General features: G+C 43.6%; 3 protein-coding genes across 3 annotated transcripts; 1 reads left to right on the forward strand and 2 right to left on the reverse strand.

Moving 5' to 3' along the window:
- Nucleotides 1-3,692: 3,692 nt before the first annotated feature.
- On the reverse strand, nucleotides 3,693-6,476 carry purbb (purine-rich element binding protein Bb). Its single transcript, XM_062553753.1, has one exon. It carries the CDS (start codon nucleotides 6,395-6,397, stop codon nucleotides 5,498-5,500), a length of 900 nt encoding a protein of 299 aa, XP_062409737.1. The 5' UTR covers nucleotides 6,398-6,476; the 3' UTR covers nucleotides 3,693-5,497.
- A 1,717-nt stretch (nucleotides 6,477-8,193) lies between these two features.
- On the forward strand, nucleotides 8,194-10,826 carry LOC134101200 (histone H2A.V). The gene is made up of 5 exons (XM_062554801.1): nucleotides 8,194-8,323; nucleotides 9,192-9,269; nucleotides 9,426-9,539; nucleotides 9,831-9,960; nucleotides 10,190-10,826. Exons 1-5 carry the CDS (start codon nucleotides 8,321-8,323, stop codon nucleotides 10,249-10,251), a joined length of 387 nt encoding a protein of 128 aa, XP_062410785.1. The 5' UTR covers nucleotides 8,194-8,320; the 3' UTR covers nucleotides 10,252-10,826.
- A 2,397-nt stretch (nucleotides 10,827-13,223) lies between these two features.
- Nucleotides 13,224-14,855, reverse strand: ved (ventrally expressed dharma/bozozok antagonist). Its single transcript, XM_062554834.1, has 3 exons — nucleotides 14,582-14,855; nucleotides 13,812-14,065; nucleotides 13,224-13,568 (listed from the first exon to the last, which is right to left on the reverse strand). Exons 1-3 carry the CDS (start codon nucleotides 14,853-14,855, stop codon nucleotides 13,224-13,226), a joined length of 873 nt encoding a protein of 290 aa, XP_062410818.1.
- Nucleotides 14,856-23,431: the final 8,576 nt, after the last annotated feature.

A 23,431-nucleotide genomic window follows, 5' to 3' on the forward strand; every position in this document is an offset into this window, starting at 1 on the left:
ATACTCAACCATGATAAGAAATAACAAGGACAAATTCTACCATGAGTCACATAGTATTTTCCATCACTTATATCAGTCTTTATTATGTTACAAACATACATAGCAGTTTCTAAATATAGATCTCTAAATGTTCTCAAATCTCTGTTGGAAAAATGCTGTAGCCAAAAGGAGGATGCTTCAAGGAGCCTGTGGTTGGTCACAGTCTGTCAGGAGCTAGAGGTGCTTGGCTGTTCTAAAGGCGCCGGAGAACCCTGTAACCAGCGGTTCTCTATGTCTCTGTGTCTGAAGCCACAGAACCGAGGCTGGTTCTGCTCTGTTCCGGGACAACTGAGCAGACGTTTGTCCTTCGGACGTTGGAAGCAAACGGTGGTGTGCCGTGCAGAGAATGAATGAATGCAACGAGTAGGAAACAAGAGAGCGCACACACACACACACACACACACACACACACACACACACAGTTTGCTGACACAGTAGAACGTCAACAAATTATTCACGAGCAAAAACCCATTAGAACTATTTAAAACCAAATACATTGTTACAGTTTTAACTCAATGAACCACTGTTCTTTTTTTTTCATTTCCATTCAAACATACAAAACAAACTGATGGTGATGGCTTTTTGTCCTAATGCCTAAATTGTATCTGTGTCTGAAGTCGCCTCTGATGTAGCAGTTAAAATCGGAAAAAAAATGTTTATAAAAAGTGCAAATCTGAGAGTAAACGTGTGACAGTGAAAACGGAGGAACTCAAACCGAGCGTCGAGCGGCTACTCTCAGGTACCCCTGAATCGAGTCACTAATTGATTCGGGCCGAGTTCTCTCCGTGTCAGCTGTCACAGCGGTGAAATGCTGTTGCTTCCACGTCGAGATGGACAGGAGGAAGCTCCCTGAGCAAATGCTCCAGTTCACTTCCTGTCGCAGGAGCGGGTAGTCGTGTTGAAGCCGACACAGTAACATGCACGTGGAGGACTGGAGAGGCCTCAGAGACAACAGACAGCTGCATATGTGTGTGTTCACTAACCCCACTGCCCATCCGCCACTGACTAGCGACTCACAAACTCGCCCGTGATTACGGTACGATACAGCGGACGTGGAAAGTTATCTGACCAACGTCCGTCAAAGTGCGCACTGACACTCTGGAGCCTCATCGCTCGCTCGCGTGACGGTTCACGGTCACGGCTCTGAGAGGTCACAGAGGTCAAGTCCAGCTCAGACTGTAGTGTTGCAACGAGATGCAACACTACGAGCAGCACAGTCCAGCAAGTCGCCATGGCAGCGACCCCCTCACAGACCACCCGGATGCCTCCAGAGCACATGAGCGTAGTGTTAAAACGCAAGCCGCAGACTATGTAGGATATTACATGCGAGTCATTTGAACGAACATCAGCACTCAAAAACTTTTTCAGGAGTTTTCATATAGTTTTGTGTTTGCAATCACCCTCTATACACACACACACACACACACACACACACACACACACAAATAAACAGGTCCCAGGACACCACTGTACCATTTCCGTGAGCCACTAGAGAGAGAGTGTGTGTGTGTGTGTGTGTGTGTGAGACTATGTGCAGGTCAGGGCTACTCTACTGCAGACCCAAATGAAGCCCCTCCTACCAATCAACCCTTTTTAAACTCCAAAGGTCCACAAGGCGGTCAGCGCAGCAGCTGAAAGGAGGGTGTGTGTGTGAGGGAGGGTAAGTGAGGGTGTGTGTGTGTGTGTGTGTGTGTGAGGGAGGGTAAGTGAGGGGGTGTGTGTGAGGGAGGGCAAGTGGAAGACCTATGTGTATGAGTCTGTGAATGTGCGTGTATGAGTGTGTAAAGGGAGGTGGTGGTGGGGGGGGCAGGGGCATGGAAGGGTGTGTATGTGTGAGAAAGAGTGAGCAAGTGTATGGGCAAGGGGGGTTAGGGAAGGGCCGTGTGTGTGATTGAGTGTGTGTGTGTGTGTGTGTGTGTGTGTGTGCGTAGGAAGGTAGGGAACTAAAGGAATGTCCTGGCAGCAGCTGCTCCTGCTGCGTCACACTTTCAGTTGGCTCCCGTCTCTCGGCGCTGCCAACCCATGCGCCCTGTGCCCCGTGCCCCGTGCCCTGGTCTGGAGTAATCTCCGCCCGACACCTTGCCTCCCTCCGCCCTGGCGCCGTGCCACCCCAGTAACGGTGGATTTATCCCCGTGATTGTGACAACAAACACAAGCCTTTAGGTAAATGCGCAAGATATCTTTCACGCTCACTTTACAATCAATAGCACCAGACCTGTGTCAAAATACCCACTTAACAATGTTAGGCAGCCGTACAAGACCACAGTGAATTGCTGTTCTTTTTTTTTTTTTTTTTTCCCTGTCACACAATGTTTGTTGTCGATAACCAAAACTAACTGCTTTCTACTAATCACAGATACATATAGTTAACAAGTGCTTAGCTAATAGGCAATTTATGAAATTCAACAGATTCTCAAATGTATAGAGAGCTTGAGCATTAACACAGATTCCCAACTCTGCCTACTTTGCGTCGGTCCACAGCCGTGACTAAGGCAAATCTGCCTCCGTCACATGTGCACTTAGTGTAGGCCCTGGTGTAATTAGGTTTTTGCAAGGGTGGTGGCGGTGTGAGTGTGTGTGTGTGTGTGCGCGCGCGTGTGAGCATGTGGCAGCCTCGACAATCAGGCCCTTGTGTCTCTCAGCGGTCAGAGGCAGCCGTCAGCCCTCGGCAGCACAGCTGAAGCTCCCGAGTTTCCTGGGGGGGAGGAATGCCGGCCCTGCTGCGGGCCTGGACGTTAAAATAGCCCCGGCTGCACAGTCAGCTCACACACACACACACACACACACACACACACACACACACACAGCACCAGTGACGCCGCGCGGCCTGCGCAGCTGCCGCCATTGTAGATTTAGAGTGAATCCTCCTTGCAGCGGCGCAGCCTATTGGGCGAGATGGCACTGCCGGCGTGATGGCCGAATACGGCTCACTGGCTGCTGCTGCTGCTGCTGCTGCTGCTGCTCACCTCCCGAGCTCGGCAAACTCTGGGAGGCATCAAGTTTTATAGCTCAAGACCAAATCCACTCCGCTCAAACGCTCTCCCTGTCTGTGGTTTCTGTGTGTTCTGCGTGTGTTAGCAAAAAAAAGGGCTTTTTTTGTTACTTTGTTTTTAAATAGTCTAGAAGATCATAGAGTTACAGCAACTAACACGCACACTTACAAGTGAAACAGCTGCCACTGTACAAGACAACAGTACAGTTATTATAATAAAAGTGAGGTTTGCACAGCTCTACTAAAATGGCATCTCCCAGTACAGAAGCAGCCCAGTAGGTGTGTTCACATTGCACTAGATTTGACCAGTTATTCCTGTTAACTTGTTAACCCTATATAAAGTGCAGTAATGAAGTGTGTGTGTGTGTGTGTGTATGTGTGTGTGTGTGTGTGTGTGTGTGTGTATGGAGATCAGTCTGTCCTAACTCTTTTCAACTAGCCTAAACGTTAGAGAGGAAGCCAACCTCCCTTTACTGCTGCCACTGTAGGCCAACACTGAGACAAGTGACCACCACAGGTTCAGGGTATTACGTCTTTCTATTTTGCTTGCTTGCCCATCAAAACTATATAGTCTTCTTCCCTGGGATTAGAGCGAAATAAACAAATATAGAAATGAATTCTTCTGATAATTCGATAAATCAAAACAGAAGACAACTCCAAATGTGGGACAGAGATGCACATTTTTAGAAAAAACAAATGACTCACATGGTTGTGACATGGGTCCCATCTGTTAGATAGTGTGCTAAATAAAATGTTGTCTATACTTTCAGAAAACACATTAACCAGTACATTGTCAACATATATTGTGAGGAAGAAAAGATGGGAATCTTTTATACAGTCAAGATACATTGCATTTTATATTTTCTTTACTTAGACGTGTTCTTCCACTTTCTATAGGAAAACAAACAAAAATGAAAAAAGGAAAAAATATCTGACCAATGCTTCTCCCCAGCTTTGCTTTATGAAATCAGCCTAATATGGCTTTATAATTCTGTCATTCGTATAGATATATTCTATTTAAGTAATTAAAAATATGCTGGTTTGTTCCGTTTTTTTTTCTCTCATAAAGTATAATCTGCAAATATAAGTTTTCTTACAAAAGAAAAAGAAACCATTCATGCGATTCAGTCCATTAATGACCAGGAGTGTGTTGAGGCCTGTGCATGGACCAGCCACTGGAGAGAGCTACCTCTACTTCTTGGGAGTATTAGAATGACATGTGTGTTACCTCACAGTCAAGGTCCAATGTTGTTGACGCTTTAGTCTCCACGATGGGCAGAGAGTAGAGGAACTCTCTCTTTGTCAGTCCATGAGAACTCCAGACAGCAGACTGCGTCATTCTTCAGCTGATAACTTCTGAGAGTTCTGGCGTCCTGCATTGATCCCAGTAAGATTGTCCATTTTGGACCAATGGCACGTCTCCCCATTCAGGAAGCTGGACGTTGGTCGGGCAGACGGCTTCTTGGCAGGGGGGGGCGTGGAAGACAGCTGGACTTGCACGCGACATTTCATTTGATGCAGTTATATCGTTAATCCACTCTGCTAATATATTCCTCTGATCTTATGTTATGTTGTCAAAAAAAATAAGTGTCCCAATTATGTTTACAAATTCTGAACCAATGCTTTGCAAATGTAAGAGGCTAGGCTGATTTATGGGAGTAAGATCAGTCAGCAGCTCTGGTGACAGACTTCTACCATGTATGGAGGCTGTCATCTAAAGTAGCAATGTTTCAGCCATTGCAGGCTCGCTCAGCTCAAAGGAGCTCACTCACTCACTCACTCACTGTGGGCCTTATGGAAATGGCTAAAGATCTTGACATCATATTGCAAAAGCCAACCTTATCATTTCTACACACCTTGAAGCCAAATAAACACCCCACAGATAGACACAAGAGTGCTCTGGACCCCCTGGGACTAGTTTTTAAACGTAAAGGGCCCAGGCACAGGAGAGACATCGACAGAGCTACAACTGGAGCACCTCTCCCATGTCTTTAGCTAAACAGCAACAATACACATAAGCAAATGCATGTGGGTTGATGGGTAGGGGGTATTTTTTTTTTCTTAATATAAATGTTACAATCTGATATTATAAAGATTTGTTTGTCATCATAATCTGACAGTATAAAGATTTTTGTCCTCTTAGGATGAAGAGTTGCTGGTTTAGGAGAATGCCATGTTATCATAGGCCTTTATAACAAATCATACTTTTTCTTGTCTTATAAGACGTTCCTGTCGTGCACCTTTTGCCCATGGCTTTTACTATAATTGTGACCCCCCAAACAACCCTCGTTACAAACAAAAAAAACTTCGGATCTTACACATCTATAATTCTGTCAAATGTATATTACGCCACAATATTTTAGTATAAGTTCGATTCGTCATGCACTTTGTAAATCTGTCATGTCTGCGTACTGCATCGTTATTCATCTGCAGATCTCACGTCAGCTGGACAGCCTTGAGGGGGGTTCAGTCGTCCTCCACATCTTCGCCCTCCGACTCTTCCCTCCTCTCGTACATTTTATCCCGTTGTCTCTCCTGGATTTCTTTCATCTCCTCTGCATACCGACTGAATGCTCCACCGAACTTACCCCAGGCCTTAAATGGGATAGTTATAGAGTTCCTGTAGCTTGGTTTGACTTCGCTAACTCTCAGGAACACTCCGTATTTGTTGGACCCGACGTCAAAGAAGAAGCGCTTGGAGTCCACCATGATGGATGTTCCCTCGGGAAGCTCGCCGTAACCCCCCGCTGCTGTGCCACCGGCCAGTTCCTCGTCGTCCCCACCGTAATCATCTATAAGCTTGGCAAGGGCGTCTCTGAACTCTATTAAGCCCTGGGCCGGGAGCGCGATGGTTTGGCCTGCCTGCATTCCGCCCCCAGGGCCTCCAACTCCGAAACCGGGCCCACGGTTGACGGTCTGTCGGATTCGGAGGAACCTCCCCCGTTGATTCTCCTTCAGATCGAGGTAGTATTTTCGGTTTTCTCTGACTAAGAATTCGCTCTTTAAGGCTCGTCTAGGCCCACCGTCATCTCCACCGGATGACTGCGCGATTTGCTCAGGGCTGCTGGGCCCAAGTTGGGCGTAGTGCTCAATGAAATCCCCTAAGTAGTCGCGAAACTCGGCCGCAACTGACATGGAGAGGGTCAGGCGACTTTTGGAGCCCCCGGCCCCGACCTCGGCTATCTTGATGAACCTGCCCTTCGAATTCTGCTTGACGTCTAGGTAGAACCGCTTGTTTTGAATGTCAAGCCTCTTGGAAGCAAGTTCCTGGGTCTCCTGCTCCCGTTGGAAGTGCTGAAACCCGCTGCCGCCTCCTCCTCCTCCACTACTACCACCGCGCTCGCTCCCACTGTCTCCATCCGCCATCTTCACCGCCACCAGCCCGCTTCGTTCTCTCTCCTGCGTATCTTACGCGCAGCATACAGTGAACACCCTTCTCAGTGATACTGCAGGGACTCGTTTACTTCAGTCACATTGGCCTGACTTCTGCCAATTACAACTGTGGAATCACTTTACGTCCTCCAATTGGCCATTTTATTCTTCAATCATCCATTTGAGGCGGGATCCTAACATATGACTTGCCAGAAACTACATCCGCTGCATAGGCGTCATTTCCTCTCTGTTTTTTCTCTTGTAATGGTGTACTTCCATAATCGCGATGCCCTTATCAACTGGCCTGGGGTCAGTGACGTTCATAATGTAGCCTTCTGCGTTCACAAATAAACAAGAACGATTCTTATTGAGTGTTTTATTGTTTGTTGTTTGTTTTACATTTCAGACTATTTGCTGGATCGAAGACACGACTCTTTATTGATAAACACCGATGATTCTGCTGTCATATGCACTGCATTTGTAATACTGACTGAAAAGAGAGGCAACATTCAACTACCCCAACTAAAATCCTTGTTATGACTGCAGGCCACGAATAGGCCTAGGTTAGAACGAGATGAAATAAAGATAGGCTAATCCTACTACCCCACTTTACATGACAGGCCACTGTTCATAGAATTGTATACACCCTGTTTCATCACGACCCATAACATCTATGGCAAGATATTTGTGGTCACACTCAAACAATCAAATCATATTTTGCATCTATACATCATCCTAATGCAACGTGTTGTATTCCTATTTTATTTTTATACTAAGACACTATGGAACTTTTGTTAACTAAGTTGACATGACATATCTTGTCATCTTTCCCATGCATGTGGCGCGGTCCAATCAGGACTGGGTGCGCCTGAAGCCTCCAAAGCGCCTGTAGTGTATGCCACTAGTTTAACGCGGGTTTACCAAATATTGTGCAGTCCATTCTGTGCCATTAGCAATAGCCTGTAGTTGGAGACCACCGCATTCATGTTTATGTAGGCTATAGCTCTGTCAATATCAGCAGGAGACCACATGATAATGTATTAAGCAAATACAGTGTATTGCAAATGACTATGATAGACGAGATTTCTTGTGTGTTTTTTGTCAGTATTGTCATTTGTAGGTATTAAGGCTACATCTCTTGCGAACATGACAATACGTGGCAATTCATTTGTTTAAAAAGATAATCTAGGTCTTCAACAGAAAAGTATATGCATGTAAAACAAAATGTAAATTCGATTTTTGATGATTTTTTTCACTTCTCAGTTATTTTAGTTTTTCAAAACATGGTTTGATTTCCTTTCCTTTGATCAGCCTACATTCTATAGATAGAGATATGGATAGATCCACATGGACGTTGCACCTTTTACTAGCAGCTATGAGTAAAATCAGAGCCCGTCTCGGACATTCTCTGGTAAAATGAAATGATGAGAGATTAAAAAGTAGATGTAGGCCCTGTCTCTTACATATGTCTGGCTCCCTCTAAAGGCAGCTACATGTAATACCACTTCTAATGTTTTTTTTATGTAACTTGTCTGAGCGAAGTTTTTTTTTTTAAGTGTAACCATAGACAGTAGAATATGTATCGCTTAATGTAACCTTTCGGTTGAACAATGTATTTACTGCATTAGGTTTTAAATGGACTAAATCATGGTTGATAACTGCTTGCGCGCAATGAACACCTAATCTTATTGGACATGCAGGAGCGCGTGCGCACTTTGTTGGAACAACCGTTGAGATCCGTACAAACGATGTTGCTATTGGCTTAAGAAATATTCAAAACAGTATGGGCGGCTGCTATTGGCTGTTTGGCGAGCTCACGAGAATCAATTCTCTCATACAGGTTTGCATGAGCGAAAGAGCTTTATTGTTTCCCTCCGCCTCAAATTCAGCAGGGTTACTGGACATTTAAGCGGTGCTATGGTAAGGCTGCATAGATATTTTTTTGTCAGAATATTCTTATACTCTAGCTTTACTTAGTGTAACGTTAAATGGTGAACGATTGATATTCGCAGTGCATGTTTAACGTTAACATGAGTTCTTTAGTTTGGCAAGTATTATGTATCCAGTTGGCTTGCTGGAAAGAGCGCCAATCGTGTCACAAACGAACGAACACACGCTTTATAGAGTGAGCATTTAAAATATATATTTGTTCAGCAGGTCCTTCAAAAATCTTTCTCGACTCAACCACTTCTATTCGAGGTAGTAGCATTTAGCTCTTGTTAACGTTAGGTTGCCAGTTCCATACCCTGATGTAACGTTCGCCTGCACTTAACGACAACGTAACTAAGCTAAGTTGCCAGTTAACGTTTACATTAACATTGCCAATTACCGGTAGCTTATTGTTGACTCTTAAACTATGTCAATTTTAATGCAAATCTGTACAGTTTAATTAAGATGCATTCGATGCGGAAATCCGTGTTCACGAGGAATGATTCATTTCACGTCGTTTTTCATCCATGCGATTGTCCAAGTTGCAGAGACCTCGTTGTCTGTTTGCAAACAAGCAGGAGTGAAATTCTGTCACAGCGGTGCCGTCAGAGTTAGCCACCTTGCTAATTAACCCGGCACACTTCTAACCGTACGTGGATAATGTATGCGAGATTTCCGTAGGGGATTAATACATTCATTAATTTCCATCAACATCTCTTCTTTGCCTGCTTTTTGGCAAGTGAGGTGGTGCTGTCTACTGGACGTTCTCAGTTTAACAATGGCATTAAAACTTGATGAGAGTCGAGAGTTGAAGGATTTGTTGAGCAACGTTTCTAATCAGCCTAACTTTTTTGAACAGGCTGGAGGAAAAGCTGGAAAAGACAGTGGGAAAGCCAAGGCAAAGGCAGTATCCCGTTCCCAAAGAGCTGGACTTCAGGTACAGACATTAATTAAATGGATTTATTTCTGTGATGTAAATGTTATGGGCAAATGCTGAAGTAGCTTTAACCACAATAACAGTATATCTTGTATCAGACTCTGTCCTAAATTCTAAAATGTACAACAATATGTCCCAATGTGCCATATTCTACAGTTCCCAGTGGGACGTATCCATAGGCACTTGAAGACACGCACAACAAGCCATGGACGTGTTGGAGCCACAGCAGCTGTGTACAGCGCTGCCATCCTGGAGTACCTGACTGCTGAGGTAAGATATTTGCACTATGTGTCTGCTGTGGTTTATGGTGAAATGCAGTGAAGGTACCAGCAGAAGGCAGCTTTGAAAGAAATTGAAATATACAACAAATAATCCTAGTTTACGGTTACGGTTTACAGTTTACGGTTGCATTTTCAGAGAAATCATTTACAAAAATCATCGGTAAAGCTCAGGCCATTAGTAGAATGAGCCAGTGTGTGTTGTGGCGCTGTAGTGAAACTAGCCTGCGAAGTGTGGAAGAATCCTGCAGGTGGCTCACTAAGTCTGGTCTGCCCTTTTCAGGTGCTGGAGTTGGCTGGCAATGCTTCCAAGGACTTGAAGGTGAAGCGTATCACGCCTCGCCACTTGCAGCTTGCCATCAGAGGGGACGAGGAGCTCGACTCGCTCATCAAAGCCACCATCGCTGGAGGCGGTGAGTTCCAGTTTTACTTTAACCTCAAAAGATTCACTCTTGTAACAATTCTGTTTTCATGCAGTGATGAGTGGATACTCAGTGAATTATGTACTGTGGATACTCGGTGAATTAAGTACTGTGTGTGTGTGTGTGTGTGTGTGTGTTTATGCACGTGTGTGTGCGCTTTCCTCTTACCTGCCTCTCATCCTATACTTTTTTTAATGCATTCTTTTGTTCTAAACTGCAGGTGTGATTCCACACATCCACAAATCCCTGATTGGGAAGAAGGGACAACAGAAGACTGCATAAAGGACACTGATGTTACCTGTGTATGTATAGAAGAGGGCATAGAGGACAGTGATATTACGTGTGTGTGTGTTTGTATAGAGGACGGCAATCAGCATGACATTCTGTTTCTGATTATTTTGTAATTGTAGTTAAACCTAAAGCGGCCTATACGTGAATTAACTTTAGTCCGACAACTTAAAAGCCTTTTTTCCAATTTGAGTTTTTCATCGATGTTTGCTTTTAGTCCAGGACTATGCTTGATACACATATGGGGATACTGCCCTGAGTTGGTCAGGTAGACTTGATTTTTTTAATTATTATTTTATTTTTCCTGTACTTTTTTGATGTTTTGGTTAAAGGAAAAAAAAAATGAACTTGACTTCTATATCCTCTCAGATTGTTTACCGAATGCAAACCAGATAATTTGTCAAGGATCACTTTCATAGACATTGGCTGTCATTCCTTAAAAAAAAAACTGTTTTATACATAAAATGTTTTAAATGTCTTTTTAAAAAAACTGTCTTGGTGTGTTTTTTTTAATAATATGTTGTCCTATCTATTGATCATATGTGATTAAATGGGTTGAATGAAAGAAGCTGTACTCTGAATTGCCTGTAGTATATTCCAATTGGCCCTTTGTATAGGACTAAAATGCTGCAGTGGTACAGAATTATTTTTAGAGGTGGTTGTCGTCGACGTTCTTTGCATCTTGGCGTCATTGGCATCACTCAGCAGTGTTCCTTAGATCTCTTAAGCTTTGGTACAACTAAAGCCCTCCTTCAGGTTTTTGTTGACGGCCATGTCTACGAACAACAGGAAACTGGTTTGCCAACTTCAACCCTATAGTGCACAGTGCTTATACAGAGGTGAAGAGGACGAAGCACCGCCCTCATTCGTCGAGGCCCATGGCTAGTCACTACTGCTGGTAATATCTTGTTTCCACCAAGCGATAGGGTTTGATACAGTACGCAATTATTTGCGTTTTCATAGGCAGAATTTATTAAGTGTATACCAAAACAACCAACCTGAACAGTACCATTCTGTGGCATCCTTCTGTTGCTGTACCAACGATACTACAGTGCCAAAAGGGAGGTGCTAGAATAAAGTAAAGGAATTGGGTGATTAGTATTGGCTTATACATTGATTTTGCAAATATTTCTTCTGCTGTGAGGTTAGTACAGGGGGGGCAGTTAATATGCTTTTGTTTCATTTAACTGGCATAGAACACTGCCATGCGGGAAATTACTGTATTATGTTCTTAAATCATCTGGTCACTACAGCATATAGGCAATTTGAAATATGAGTTGTGTCCAATACCTCAATGTGTTGGCTGCTATAGAATTATCCATTGCAGTGGTATATGTTGTCTCAGCTGCGATGTAATTGTATCATATTTGGGGCAGTGGAATATCAGGAAATTGTGTTACAGCAGGTTATAATTTACTTGCCAAAATACAGCAAAAATATTTTTACAGAATTGGTGTAGACCATCTGGTAATTAGCTTTACTGCTTTCTTGAGTTGTGATTAACCCAACTTTGTTTATTCAATGCCCATTTATTCATTTTGCGCTCACAAAAAAAAAACTGAACGAGTTTTGAATGTTACATGGTTGCTTTAAAATCTTGTCAGTGTATTGTACTTTTCATTATAGGTTTCTCTTTTTTTTTTTTTTTTGTTAGGAATCGGTCATGGAATTTAACATGTGACTCCGAGGGGTTAGCCTGTTTATAATTCAAACCACACATTGAAATCAAAGCATTTCTGTTGTGGAAACACTTTTTTGTCTCACTGCTATACCAAGTACTGTAGGCCATAACAGGTTGCAGTGTAATAAGCCGGGGGGATGGGCCGCTTATTGACTATCTAACTATACTGTACTTTGTCATAAAAATATGGCTGTCCTTTATAATACAATGAGGTACCTCCAACTCCCACAAACAAACAGAAAAAGTGAAGAGCTGTTTGCAATTCAGTAAAGAGTAATAATCTGATGGAGATATTGGGTGCCTCTCATTTGTGCTTTTATATGTCCTCCCTCGCTCCTCTGGCCTTGATCCTCACTGATCTACATAAAGAATGATGGGGGGGAAACAATGGGATAGTTTATCCAGTGTTAGTTATAGATCAGTGGGAACGCCCCTCCAGGATCGAGGAGGCATGTTGATTGACTGATGTTCTCAAGGCCCACTTCCTTCCACACTCAGTTGTGATGCTCTGTGGGGGCTAAGTTAATTCTCTTGAGATGATGACATCATGATTTCAGGCAAAGGATGATGGATTTATTTGAGATATTCTGTCTCATAAGAACAATTGCATTTTTTTTCTAAGTCAATCAACAAGAACGAATTGAATCACTATTTCCGTTTTAAACATTCAATTTATTCAATAAACATTCATCCAATACACAAAATCTTGTATATACATATTACTGAACTTTACAAAATGTACATATTTTCTTTTTAAAATAAGTTGGTCACAGTATACAACATCAACTTCAAATAGCACAGCATTGTATGTAATATTGCACTCCATCTTTGAGATTGGTGAGAGGCCACAAAAAGAACTCAGAAATAAAACACATTGTGTTTTCAGAAGGAACCAGTAATTTAAAATACCATCTAAATCCAATCCATCTTTTCCCTGAGTGTTCTTTTTCCCCATAATCACTAGACTGAATAAATAACACAAAATGATGTAAACTAAGCCACAAAGCTTCAAGTATTGCATTGCTGTGTGGGTAACCCCTAGAAATTCTCTGCAGAGATGAAAGACACTCCAGGTTAGCCGCCGGCTCAAACAAACATCTTCACCACGGCAGATGCAGGAGCGGGACCTCTTGCTGTGAGCTGGGTTCTATGTGCTTTTCAGATTTTCTTCTACCTGGCGTTATCCAGAAAGAATCCACTGCTACGTTGGTCCCTTCAAGATAGACTTTTTCAGGTGCGTCAGTAAGTTTAGTTTGGGCCGAGAGCATGTCCTACTCAAACCAGGCTAATACTGATGTGTGTAGGCCTGGTACGGCACCATCCTTGGGGTACCCGCAGGGGCTACGGCCAAGGTCGGCAGCCCGTTGTACTGATAGAGGGTGTCCACAGGTAAGCTGTGCAGGTGACCGCTCATCGCAGGGCTGTAGTGGAGGCCGGAAGGGGTCACGTAGGCCGCAGATGAGTCCTGTGGGTGATAGTAGTGGGCAGTGGGGTACGGTGCCGTGCGGTAGGCCTGGAGCTCGGGGTACTGCATCAGGTGAGATGCCACCTTGGCCTGGCAGGCGTGTGCCAGCGCGTCCTGCACGGTCCGCTTCAGCTTCATGCGACGGTTCTGGAACCAGTTCCTGATCTGAGAGAGAGAAAGAGAGGAAAGGGAGAATTGAGTTCTACTGTGTAAACATTATAATAAATCACAGACCTCTTCATGTTTAGACTCATTATACAGCTTGAACCAATTTAAAATCTCATCGTCTTGAGTAGTTGTACATATTTAGCATTATTTCCTCACAGTTAGAAGAATAAAGAAGTAACAATGACTAAAATGTGTACAGTTATTGAGAGTTTGATAATGTTACAAAAGAAAGGTATTTACCTGCTTATCTGAGAGGTTGAGCCTCTTGCAGAGCTCAGCTTTGTCCTGAGTGCCCAGGTAAGCGTTCCTTTTGAAGGCCTTCTCCAGGCTGTTGATCTGCTCCGCCGTGAAGGCCGTACGGGGTCTCCGGCCACTGGAGGGAGACACTGCTGACTGGGCACTGTCCCTCATCACACTGGGGGACAGCGATTGCCCACCTTCGCTCTCATAGCCAGACGTTTCTTCTTCCTCTGTGTTAAACCCCGTCTCTTGACCTGAGGGAATTGAACAATATAGCACAAATGGTCAAACATCGGCTTGTAATAACAAAGTAATCTGATTGAGGGAAATGCATTCCATGAGTGAATAACTATTGTGTTTAGAAATCTTATCATAGCTCAATCTCAAAATGTAATCATCTCAGCTACACATCAGCTCTGAAATTCTCAATATTTAAGTTAAAAGAGATGGAAGCAGTAGTGTAGTCCACGTAATATACATAGGGATACACAGTAGCCTATACCCACTTATAAAGCATCACCATCTCATACCCACTTAAAATAGGCAAGAATAGATATTAACATTTGAGGTTGATCACAGTATACCCACTATTATAGCTAACTACTACATCACAGTATATCCACTACAGCTAACTACTACATCACAGTATATCCACTACAGCTAACTACTACATCACAGTATACCCACTACAGCTGACTACTACATCACAGTATATCCACTACAGCTAACTAGACCACATCACTGGATTGAAGACTGTTTAAGAGCCTCACCTTGAGCACATTGCTGGATGTTCATTCCGACCTCCTGGCTCTGCTGGTTTAGTGTGGAACCGTTGCGGTTCTCTGTAACAGCCTCCCGAGGTGGGCCCTGGAGCGGCCTGCACTGCCTGTAGTACCCTGGGAGGCTCTCAGGGACGGTCCCGGAGGTGCTGGGCGTTTGTGGAACTCCTGGGGCTGCCGTGGGAACAGGAACAGCAGGCCGGTGGCTCTCCATGATCATCTGGCTGCTCTGTGAGAGCCACTCTACTGAGAAGTGTCCCTTCATGGCGAATCCAGACGCTCGTAAAATCCAACAACAGGCAGGGGGAAAAAAGCACAACCAAAAACAGTCCTGAGGAAAACTTCAGTTCTGTTCCAGTCCTGTGCCTGGTCCTGTGTTTTCCTGGCAGAGGAGCTAGTATCCGCAATGAGGGTCTAAATATCAGTGTGATGCAGCAGTGGAGCAAACAGGGGCTCTTCAGTCTTGTTGCTTGTCTGCAGGCTTGTGGCGTCGAGCTTGTGTGTGTGTATGTGTGTGTCACAGAGAGGCAGCTGAAGTATTTATAGGGGTGACCCGGCTCATTTACAATTCACTTACTCAGAGATCAAAGGGAACATCCTCCTGCTCCCCTGACCTCCCCTCAAGTTTTCACAAGTGCAGTAATTAAGACGTCTCAATCGGCCCTCAATGAGCCCATTAATTCTTGGCTCCAGCAAGTCTGGAGATGTTACCCCCCCACCCCACCCCCCAGTCATCTCCTATCCATACTCACACTGTCTCTTATCCAGTATCTGGTGTGTCTGAGGCATTTGTGTGTGTGTGTGTGCGTGTGTGTGTGTGCGCGTGCGTGTGTGTGTGTGTGTGTGTGTGTGTGTGTGTGTGCGCGCGCGTTTGTACATCTCTCTGTGTGTCTGTGTGTTTGCATGTGTGTCTGTGTAGCCTGTGCATGTTTGTAATCAAGATAGATCTACTGTTCATTTGAGTGATGTTGCATGCATTGATCTACTGGAGTTTAGCCCAATTTTGATAAGAAAACAGGCAAGCCTTGAAAAGGTTTTAGATAGGCCTACTAATACATTATCTGGATCATCATTAACAGAAAATAATACTGATCCTCTCTAGTGTCTTGAGAAGATTAGTTTTCCATGGTGCAACAATGTATCATTGCATTTTGAACATCAGTGAGGAGATTAAATTCGTTCTTTTAAAAAGGGATCAACACGTTAAGGGATCAACACTTCATGGGGATTAATCAAACTGTTAATGTTGATGAAGGATCATCTTCATGTCACGATACAGATGAAATACAGATCACCCTTTGAAACAATCAGCTCCTTATCGTGTGCATTCAATGTGAGTAAAACAATAATGTGTAAACTTAAAATAATAACAAACCAACAATCTTCAAAAACGTAGGCTAGACTACAGAAGACGCAGACAAGCGTGTTGTTTTCTGAGCGTTTACGCAGCATAGAATGCGGTGGGAGGCAAGTCTTGAGATGGTGTTGATATCAAAGCACTCTGGTCCTTTGATCCTTCTGGTAGCAGTTAATGGGTCTGTTAGCACTGCACTGAGCCTCGCCGACTAACCCGAGGAGACAACAGTCTGGTCAACCCGACTACCGATGGAGATAACAGCGCATATCAGGGTCTATTCACAAGACGACGGGCGATAATCATCTCAAGTAGGATTACGTGGGAGTTTGTGTGGTTAAATGCGGTTAGTCGCCGTCCATTTGATCATTTCTAGTTGCCGAAATAAACAAAACTCTGAGAGGCTGTTCAAAACCTCTTACTGTTAATCCCTCCCTTGGTTCACTCTGATCGTTCATAAATTGTGCCATTGGTCTGATCCCTATTGAGCCAAAAAGCCCCACTGAAAACTGCACAAAGGGCAACAATAATCGCAGTTCAGCAGTGTCCTCAAAGAATGAGCGCGAGGCTATTGATGCCTTTGGCAAAGCACTGTCCACTCCATAAATTCAATGCAAGAGCAACAAAACGATAGCCTCCCAGCTTTTTTGTTTAGTTCTGGTGTGGATTAGCAACATTCTCTTAAACTCCATACCTGCATGAGTAAGCCTATTAAAACGTTATTAGTGCTGTGTTGTTTCAAACTGGATGTTGTTTCCTGTAGCAGGCTGTAAAACGGATATGGCAGAGCAAGTCACTTTTAAAAAATGTGATGAATGCATCTGATCATGCTTGAATCTGATCATGGCTAAACAATTCCCTGCCTGGTTTACGCGGTTGAGAGAGAAATCCTGAGGAAAGTCCTGGGGCCGGAAGGCTGGTCGGATGAGCCACGCCACACTGCTCTCTGTCATGCCCAAAGAATCCACTCTGACACTAATTCAGTCATCTTGTTTAAAACTTCAAAGACCATGATCATTTGTATACTCTCTTTTTCTCTCACTCCCTGTATCACCAAATCAATCTTTGTCTGGCTGGCCATCTATATGGCTCTCCCTCTATCATTTTGTCTCTCTCTCCCTCCCTCCATCTCTCTCCCTTCGTCCATCTCTCTCTCTCTCTCTCTGACAGTGTAAGATTGTATTGTACAGGCAACCAGGATGTGATTCCTTCTCTCTTCAGTTGGATTAAGTTCATTAGTGTTACTACTCCCTGTCATGGGATCATATGTGGCCGTGCGATCTCTGGTTTCTGTCTGGGCCCCAGGTGTAGACGACGTCCCCGTCCTCGTCCTCCCATCTCCAGGTGGAGCAGCTGGGTGCTGATGGGTGACGGTGGGTGGGTGGGTGGAAAGGGCTTTGATGTGGCGGCACGAGGCCTTGAGGAGTGGAGAGAGGAGCGGAGTGGAGAGGCTACACAGACGGCTACTGCAGGTTTTACTGCAGGCAGACGGGAGGAGCGGCGGAGGAGACGACTCGGCCACCTCCAGCCCAGCACAGACAGCACAGGCCCAGCATCTTCAAAGCCACAGATTACAGTGTCTCTCGCTCGCTCGCTCGCTCTCTCTCTCTCTCTCTCTCTCTCTCTCTTTCTCTCTCTCTCTCTCTCTCTCTCTCTCTCTCTCTCTGTGTGTGTGTGTGTGTGTGGGGGGGGGGGGGGGGCATAGAGTGCCAAATAGAGTGAAGAAGAGACTTTTTTTCTGGCCACATATTACATTTTACATTTAATGAGACTGATAGGGACATTTAATGAGACTGATATAGGGGCCTTCTTGTGGTATCACAGATGACCTTCCAAGAAAATCTTCATATGAACGAATCCATTACACTATGAGACAGGCTTCAGATCAGAGGCCTTGGCATCATTTTCATGACTTGGATGTTGCATTTCAGTTTTAAAAGGACATTGCCATAAATTATATATATAAAAAAACTTTGAATTGGAGATGGGAAGTATACCCTTGAAATTGAAACTGACATCATTACTGTTATTATTACTACAAATTCATCATTAATTTTTCAAAACACATTTTCTACATTGCACATGGAGTTACAGTCCATTTCACGGCATTATAGATTTATTTACTGTTTTTTCAAGCTAGCTAGTAATTAACCAAATTTGTCTGTGGAAACGGCTGTGTTTATTTGCTCTCGAACCCAAATATTTGCCTGCCGTTGGCCCGGCTGGGGCTATCCACGTCGGCGTGTGTTTGCACGGGGCATGTTTGTGTACACACTGCATCATTAGTCCCCCAAGTCAACGAGCCGGAGCCTTCGCTGTAACAGCAGCGACTGGGGAGTGTGTGTCTGTGTGTGTGTGTGTGTGTGGGGGGGGGGCATCAGAGAGGTTCCAGTGGTTCCCAGTGTCACTTACACCCCCCCACCACCCCCAGGAGAGGCAGGGCCCCGGGATGACAGACTGCAGCAGACCCTCTGTGTGCGGGGTCCCCACAGAGAGGCCTTTTGATGGCCCTCGTTGGGAGCCTTTCATGTCTAATGGAGCTGTTTGCTGGCCTGTTATGGACACAAATGTATTGTCCCCGACACTGCAGGGGTCTTCAGTGAACAGGCAGCCAGCATAGACCACACCGCACCACACACACACACACACACACACACCCATACACAGCGCCGCAGCACACTACACACACCGCATCTCACATACACATTGCACTGCACACTGCACACACACACACACACACACACACACACACACACACACACATGCATACACAGTAAACAAGCTTATTAACTCATGCCACATGCAGACGCACAATTACAAACACGCCTTCACAGTCCATTAGTATGAAATGCTTAACATTTTATTTTAATGAAACTACCATTCATATTTCTACAGTGTGCACCCACACACACTATATGCTCATACACACTCAAGTATAAATGAAGGCTATACAGCAATATAAGCAAGCAGACACATACATGCGTTTAATGGAATGTTTAAATAATCCAGAACCATGCAGGCACTCCAGTCAGCTGATTTCTATACAGTGTTCAGTCCAGTGAAATCCTGCTCAGACAGCGTGATCAGCTGACTGAATGGGTTCAGCCTTGATCTGGGAAGTTTAGAGTTTGAAGAGTGAAAAGATTAACAGCTTTATTTAAAGTTCATTGTTTGGTCTCTTTTTAATTGTGTGCATGTATCTGACATGATTCTTCTTTTTCAGTTGCATATATAACTTGCATAATAACTCACACTGTTGAAATTGGATGAGATTGCTGTGCCCACACTGTAAATCTGACTGCTCACACTGCAAGACATTTGACAAAAATATCAGACACGCCAGAAATCCAATTGGATTTGACTGGATTTGGAATATTGATTGTTTCTTCATCTAATAGGCGTTATGAACTGGCTCAAACTACAAGACAAATTGGCCAGGGATTCAGCTTGAGTCAAATGTTTGTCAGATCCGACTGATTCAATGCTAAAAATCTATCGGATTCATCATCTGCTGAATGAATGTAAATGCACACTGGCATTCGGCTTGGCATCGAGTCTGTTGGAGTCCTAGAATTCCAATCTGGTTGAAAGCAGAGACTTTTCTAATTGGGGAGACACAGCACTCAAGGAATCCTTCATAGAAATGCATGAGGTTAGTTCGTAACACCAATATGGCAGTAGTCTACTGGTCTACACATATCTCCCGCCCCTTCCTGTATGCGTCTCCATTCACTTGAATAGGAAAAGGGCTGCCTGATAGCTGTCCAAAGTTATTGAAATCTTCTAAAGTCCTGGTTCATTATTGCTGTTTTTGCTCCCTGACTGAGGACAGTTTAAACACAAAACAAAAACAAGAGGCACGCAGTCAAGTCATTCAAGTCATCAAAGAAATGAATCCTTTAATTTGCTTAAGTAAATGCTCATTCTAAACAAAACTCTGTGTTTCCTAAACAAACAAACAAATAAATCATGATCAAATATAAACATGACCCTGCAGCCCCAGGCTTGATCTGAAAGACAAGTGGTGGATTACAAGAAGCACAATGTCGGAGAAGTTTGTCTATTTAAAAAGTTTAAAATCACTGTATGGAAGACTAACAAACTAATCCCAATTACACTCCAATTATTAGTAATTTGGCACAATGTCCAACTCTGGGCTCATCATGACATGTGGAACAACAGGCCGAAAGTGTTGAGGAAGACAAAGAACATACACGACTATTCCCAAAAGGCTCTACGCTTGATTTATAGGCTATAAGATATATAGACATATAAATATAAAACAGTCATTAATGTCTAAAGTGTGTGTGCCTCCAGTGGAAACAAAACATAGTGTCAGATATGCTCTCCATTAGTGAGGTATAAGTGCTTTACAGAAAAATAACAGGTAGGCTATACTTGAATAAATGTATTCCGATACAGTATACTGAGCGCTTTTAGACAATGCTCATTCTATTTTTTTGGCTACCTTAGCTTCCATCAACGACCCATGATTGAATCAGTTTGTGATAGGAATCACCTCTAGTCTCTCTGCCATTCAACACAATCAGCATCCACTTCAAAGGGACACTTAAGGCCATTGAGAACAGGTCGTATTTGAAAAGCAGGTCCCGGTCTTGTGATAACAGAGAGGGAGGTTTGTGTGCATTATGGCATTGTGTTTAAATGGTTGATTTCAAAATTAATGTGATTTTTAAACCGTTTGTGTGTGAGAGAGTTTGTTATTTAATGTGTGGATATGAATGAAAAATAGATGTATAATAACTTGGTAAATTTATTTTATTTATTTTATTTTATTATTTATGTGATAATTTAGTGCCTAGTGAGAATAGAATCACTTTGATTTCGTCTGACTATTCTGTGTTTGAGTGTCTGTTTTTACCATTACATGCATGTATTCAAGTGGGATGCAAACATTTATGGACAAATGTATTGGGACATGTAAATCCACTTAATCACTGAATTAATTTGTTTAATTCAGACACATTGCCACAAGTGTATAAAATCAAGGGCCTATAGTCATACAGTCTGAATTCACTAATATTTGTGAAGGAATGGGGCGTTGGGTCGAAGAGTTAATTCAAGCGTGGTACCATCATAAAGACATGGTTGTGTGCGTTTGGTGCGGAAGAACTTGACTGGCCCTCACTGAGCCTTGACTACAACACCATCAAACATCTTTGGAATGAACTAACAGAGATTTCAGACCAGGCCCTCTGACCCATCAGTGCCTGGCTGACCATACAAATGTTCTTCTAGCTTAATAGGTAAAGCACGCCACACACACACACACACACGGTGACACACACACACATCATTCATACCATACCACTCATACCATACCACTCATACCATAGTAATTTCCTGTGTATTAGCTGCATTGTGTATAAGCCGCATTGTGTAAGCCAAAGGACAGTGTTTTGTGCAAGTTAATAGAAACAAAACCATATTAATACCATATTAACTGCCCCAATGCTAACCTCATAGCGGAGAAATTGAGCAAAATCAATGTAAGCCACAGCTAATAGTTGGGAAATACGGTAACACCCATAGACATATATACGTATATATATATCTATGGTAACACCACTGTAGGTGTAATGATCAGGTGTTCCAATAGTTTTGTCCACATAGTATCGCATAATGTCTTTTGAGGTTAGAGGTATTTCGTTGTGTCTCTCTGTATGTTTGTATCTGAATTGTATGTGTGTGTGCGTGTGTGTGTGTGTGTGTGTGTCAGGGCAGGGGCCACTCTGTCTGCAATCTCAGACTCTCAGCCCCTGTGTCTCCAGTCTGTGTCCAGCACCCATCCCTTCCCACTGGCACACACACACACACACACACACACACACACACTCAGAGGTGTCATGTAGTCCTCCTCTCCTCCTCCTTCCCCTCCCTCTCTACCTGAAACTTTTGTTTCACGCATTTGGTGTGGGAAGAGCAGAGCCCAGGAGAGTGTTAAAGGGGATTAAGAACAACAGAACATAACTGTTACCCCCCCCCCCCTTCTCTCCCTCCCTCCCTCCCTCCCTCTTTCTCTCTTTCTCTCTTTCCCTCCCTTCCTATCTCTCTCAGCTCATCCCTGTGTCTCCTCAGATCACATCAGAGATTGCCGTCATGTTTGTGAATGGGGGCCCCGATCCCCGAGACTCGTCTGACAGGAGTGTCAGGACCACGTAATGGACAGGAGGGGCATTTTCTTGGTGGGGGGGGGGGTATTAATTCCTTTTCCTGCCGGCCGGGGCCAAAAGCGGCAGCAGAGGCGTGAACACGGACACGCTCTTTGAAGTTTAGAAGACGTTTAGAGGTCAATTATGTTGTAAGGAAAAAGGTGGTTAGAGGACAGCAGCGGCCGTAAAATACAGTTTCAGGGCAGATAAAACAAGGTGGGCCAGTTAGGGTTAGAGCTTTTTAAGAGCGCTAATTAGACTCACGAGCCAGGTTTACATTGGCAAGAGAAGCTGATGGCCTCTAATACTGCGCAACTGTTATATGTTAGTGGTGGATGATATGATTTAGGGTGCATTTCTAAAAAAAAAAAGAGACCAGGAGGAGTTTGAACTTGAGGAGTGTAGTGAGGGCTGCTATGACATCTAACTCTATTCTGGACTTGGTGACAGGGAGAGTGGTTTCATAATCATGCTCAGGTCGTATGGGACTTTAAATAGTGCATGATCTATGTGAAAAGCTATATCCCAGATAACAAGCATGCAAAGGCCTGTCTTTGAGTCAAAGCCATGCTAAAAATGGTGATATTTTCGATATCACATAAAAATACTGCTTTAGATTCTATTTTTAAAAAAGACATATTAAATTCCCGGGCTTCTGATCTAAGATCACAGGATTGTCACATGACTCGCTGAATATCAATGTAATGTAGTTGTATGTAAATGCTTAAGCTTTCGTCATCCACCAAATCTACGAGGTAAGCTCACTGAAACATTTGTCTATGATTTATGCTCACAGATAATAAAGCCTTAAACGTAACAACATATAGTGTTGTTAAATACACAACAAACCATCACCAAATTAAATGCATTTCAACAGATGACAACTAATGTCTCTCATGTTTCTCTCAAGTTTCTATATACTTACCCTTGAAATTATATTGAATGTTGAAGAATGAACCCCCCCTATCATACAGGCCAAGCATTAAACTGTTGGAGTTGAATGGAGTTGGTGATTTTGGTTGGAGGTTTGGTCTGGAACTGTGTGCAGTGATGTTGGTGGACGCTGGTAATTTAGGTTGGAGGTTTGGTCTGGAACTACGTGCAGTGATGCTGGTGGTCAATCTGGTCAGATGACACGACAATCATAGATGAAAAGAATGGTTTCCATGGGAACCCTGGAGGGAAAAAAATCTGACGTGTGGAAGTCATGGGTGGCTTTGGTTGACATGGTTGGAGGCTTCCATAGTTCCCATACAAGTTCATGTCAGGAGTCATGACAGTTTCTATAGGCCTACAAAAACCAAACTGTGTACT

The sequence above is a fragment of the Sardina pilchardus genome, chromosome 14, assembly GCF_963854185.1.
Source record: "Sardina pilchardus chromosome 14, fSarPil1.1, whole genome shotgun sequence".
NCBI classification, from domain to species: domain Eukaryota; kingdom Metazoa; phylum Chordata; class Actinopteri; order Clupeiformes; family Clupeidae; genus Sardina; species Sardina pilchardus.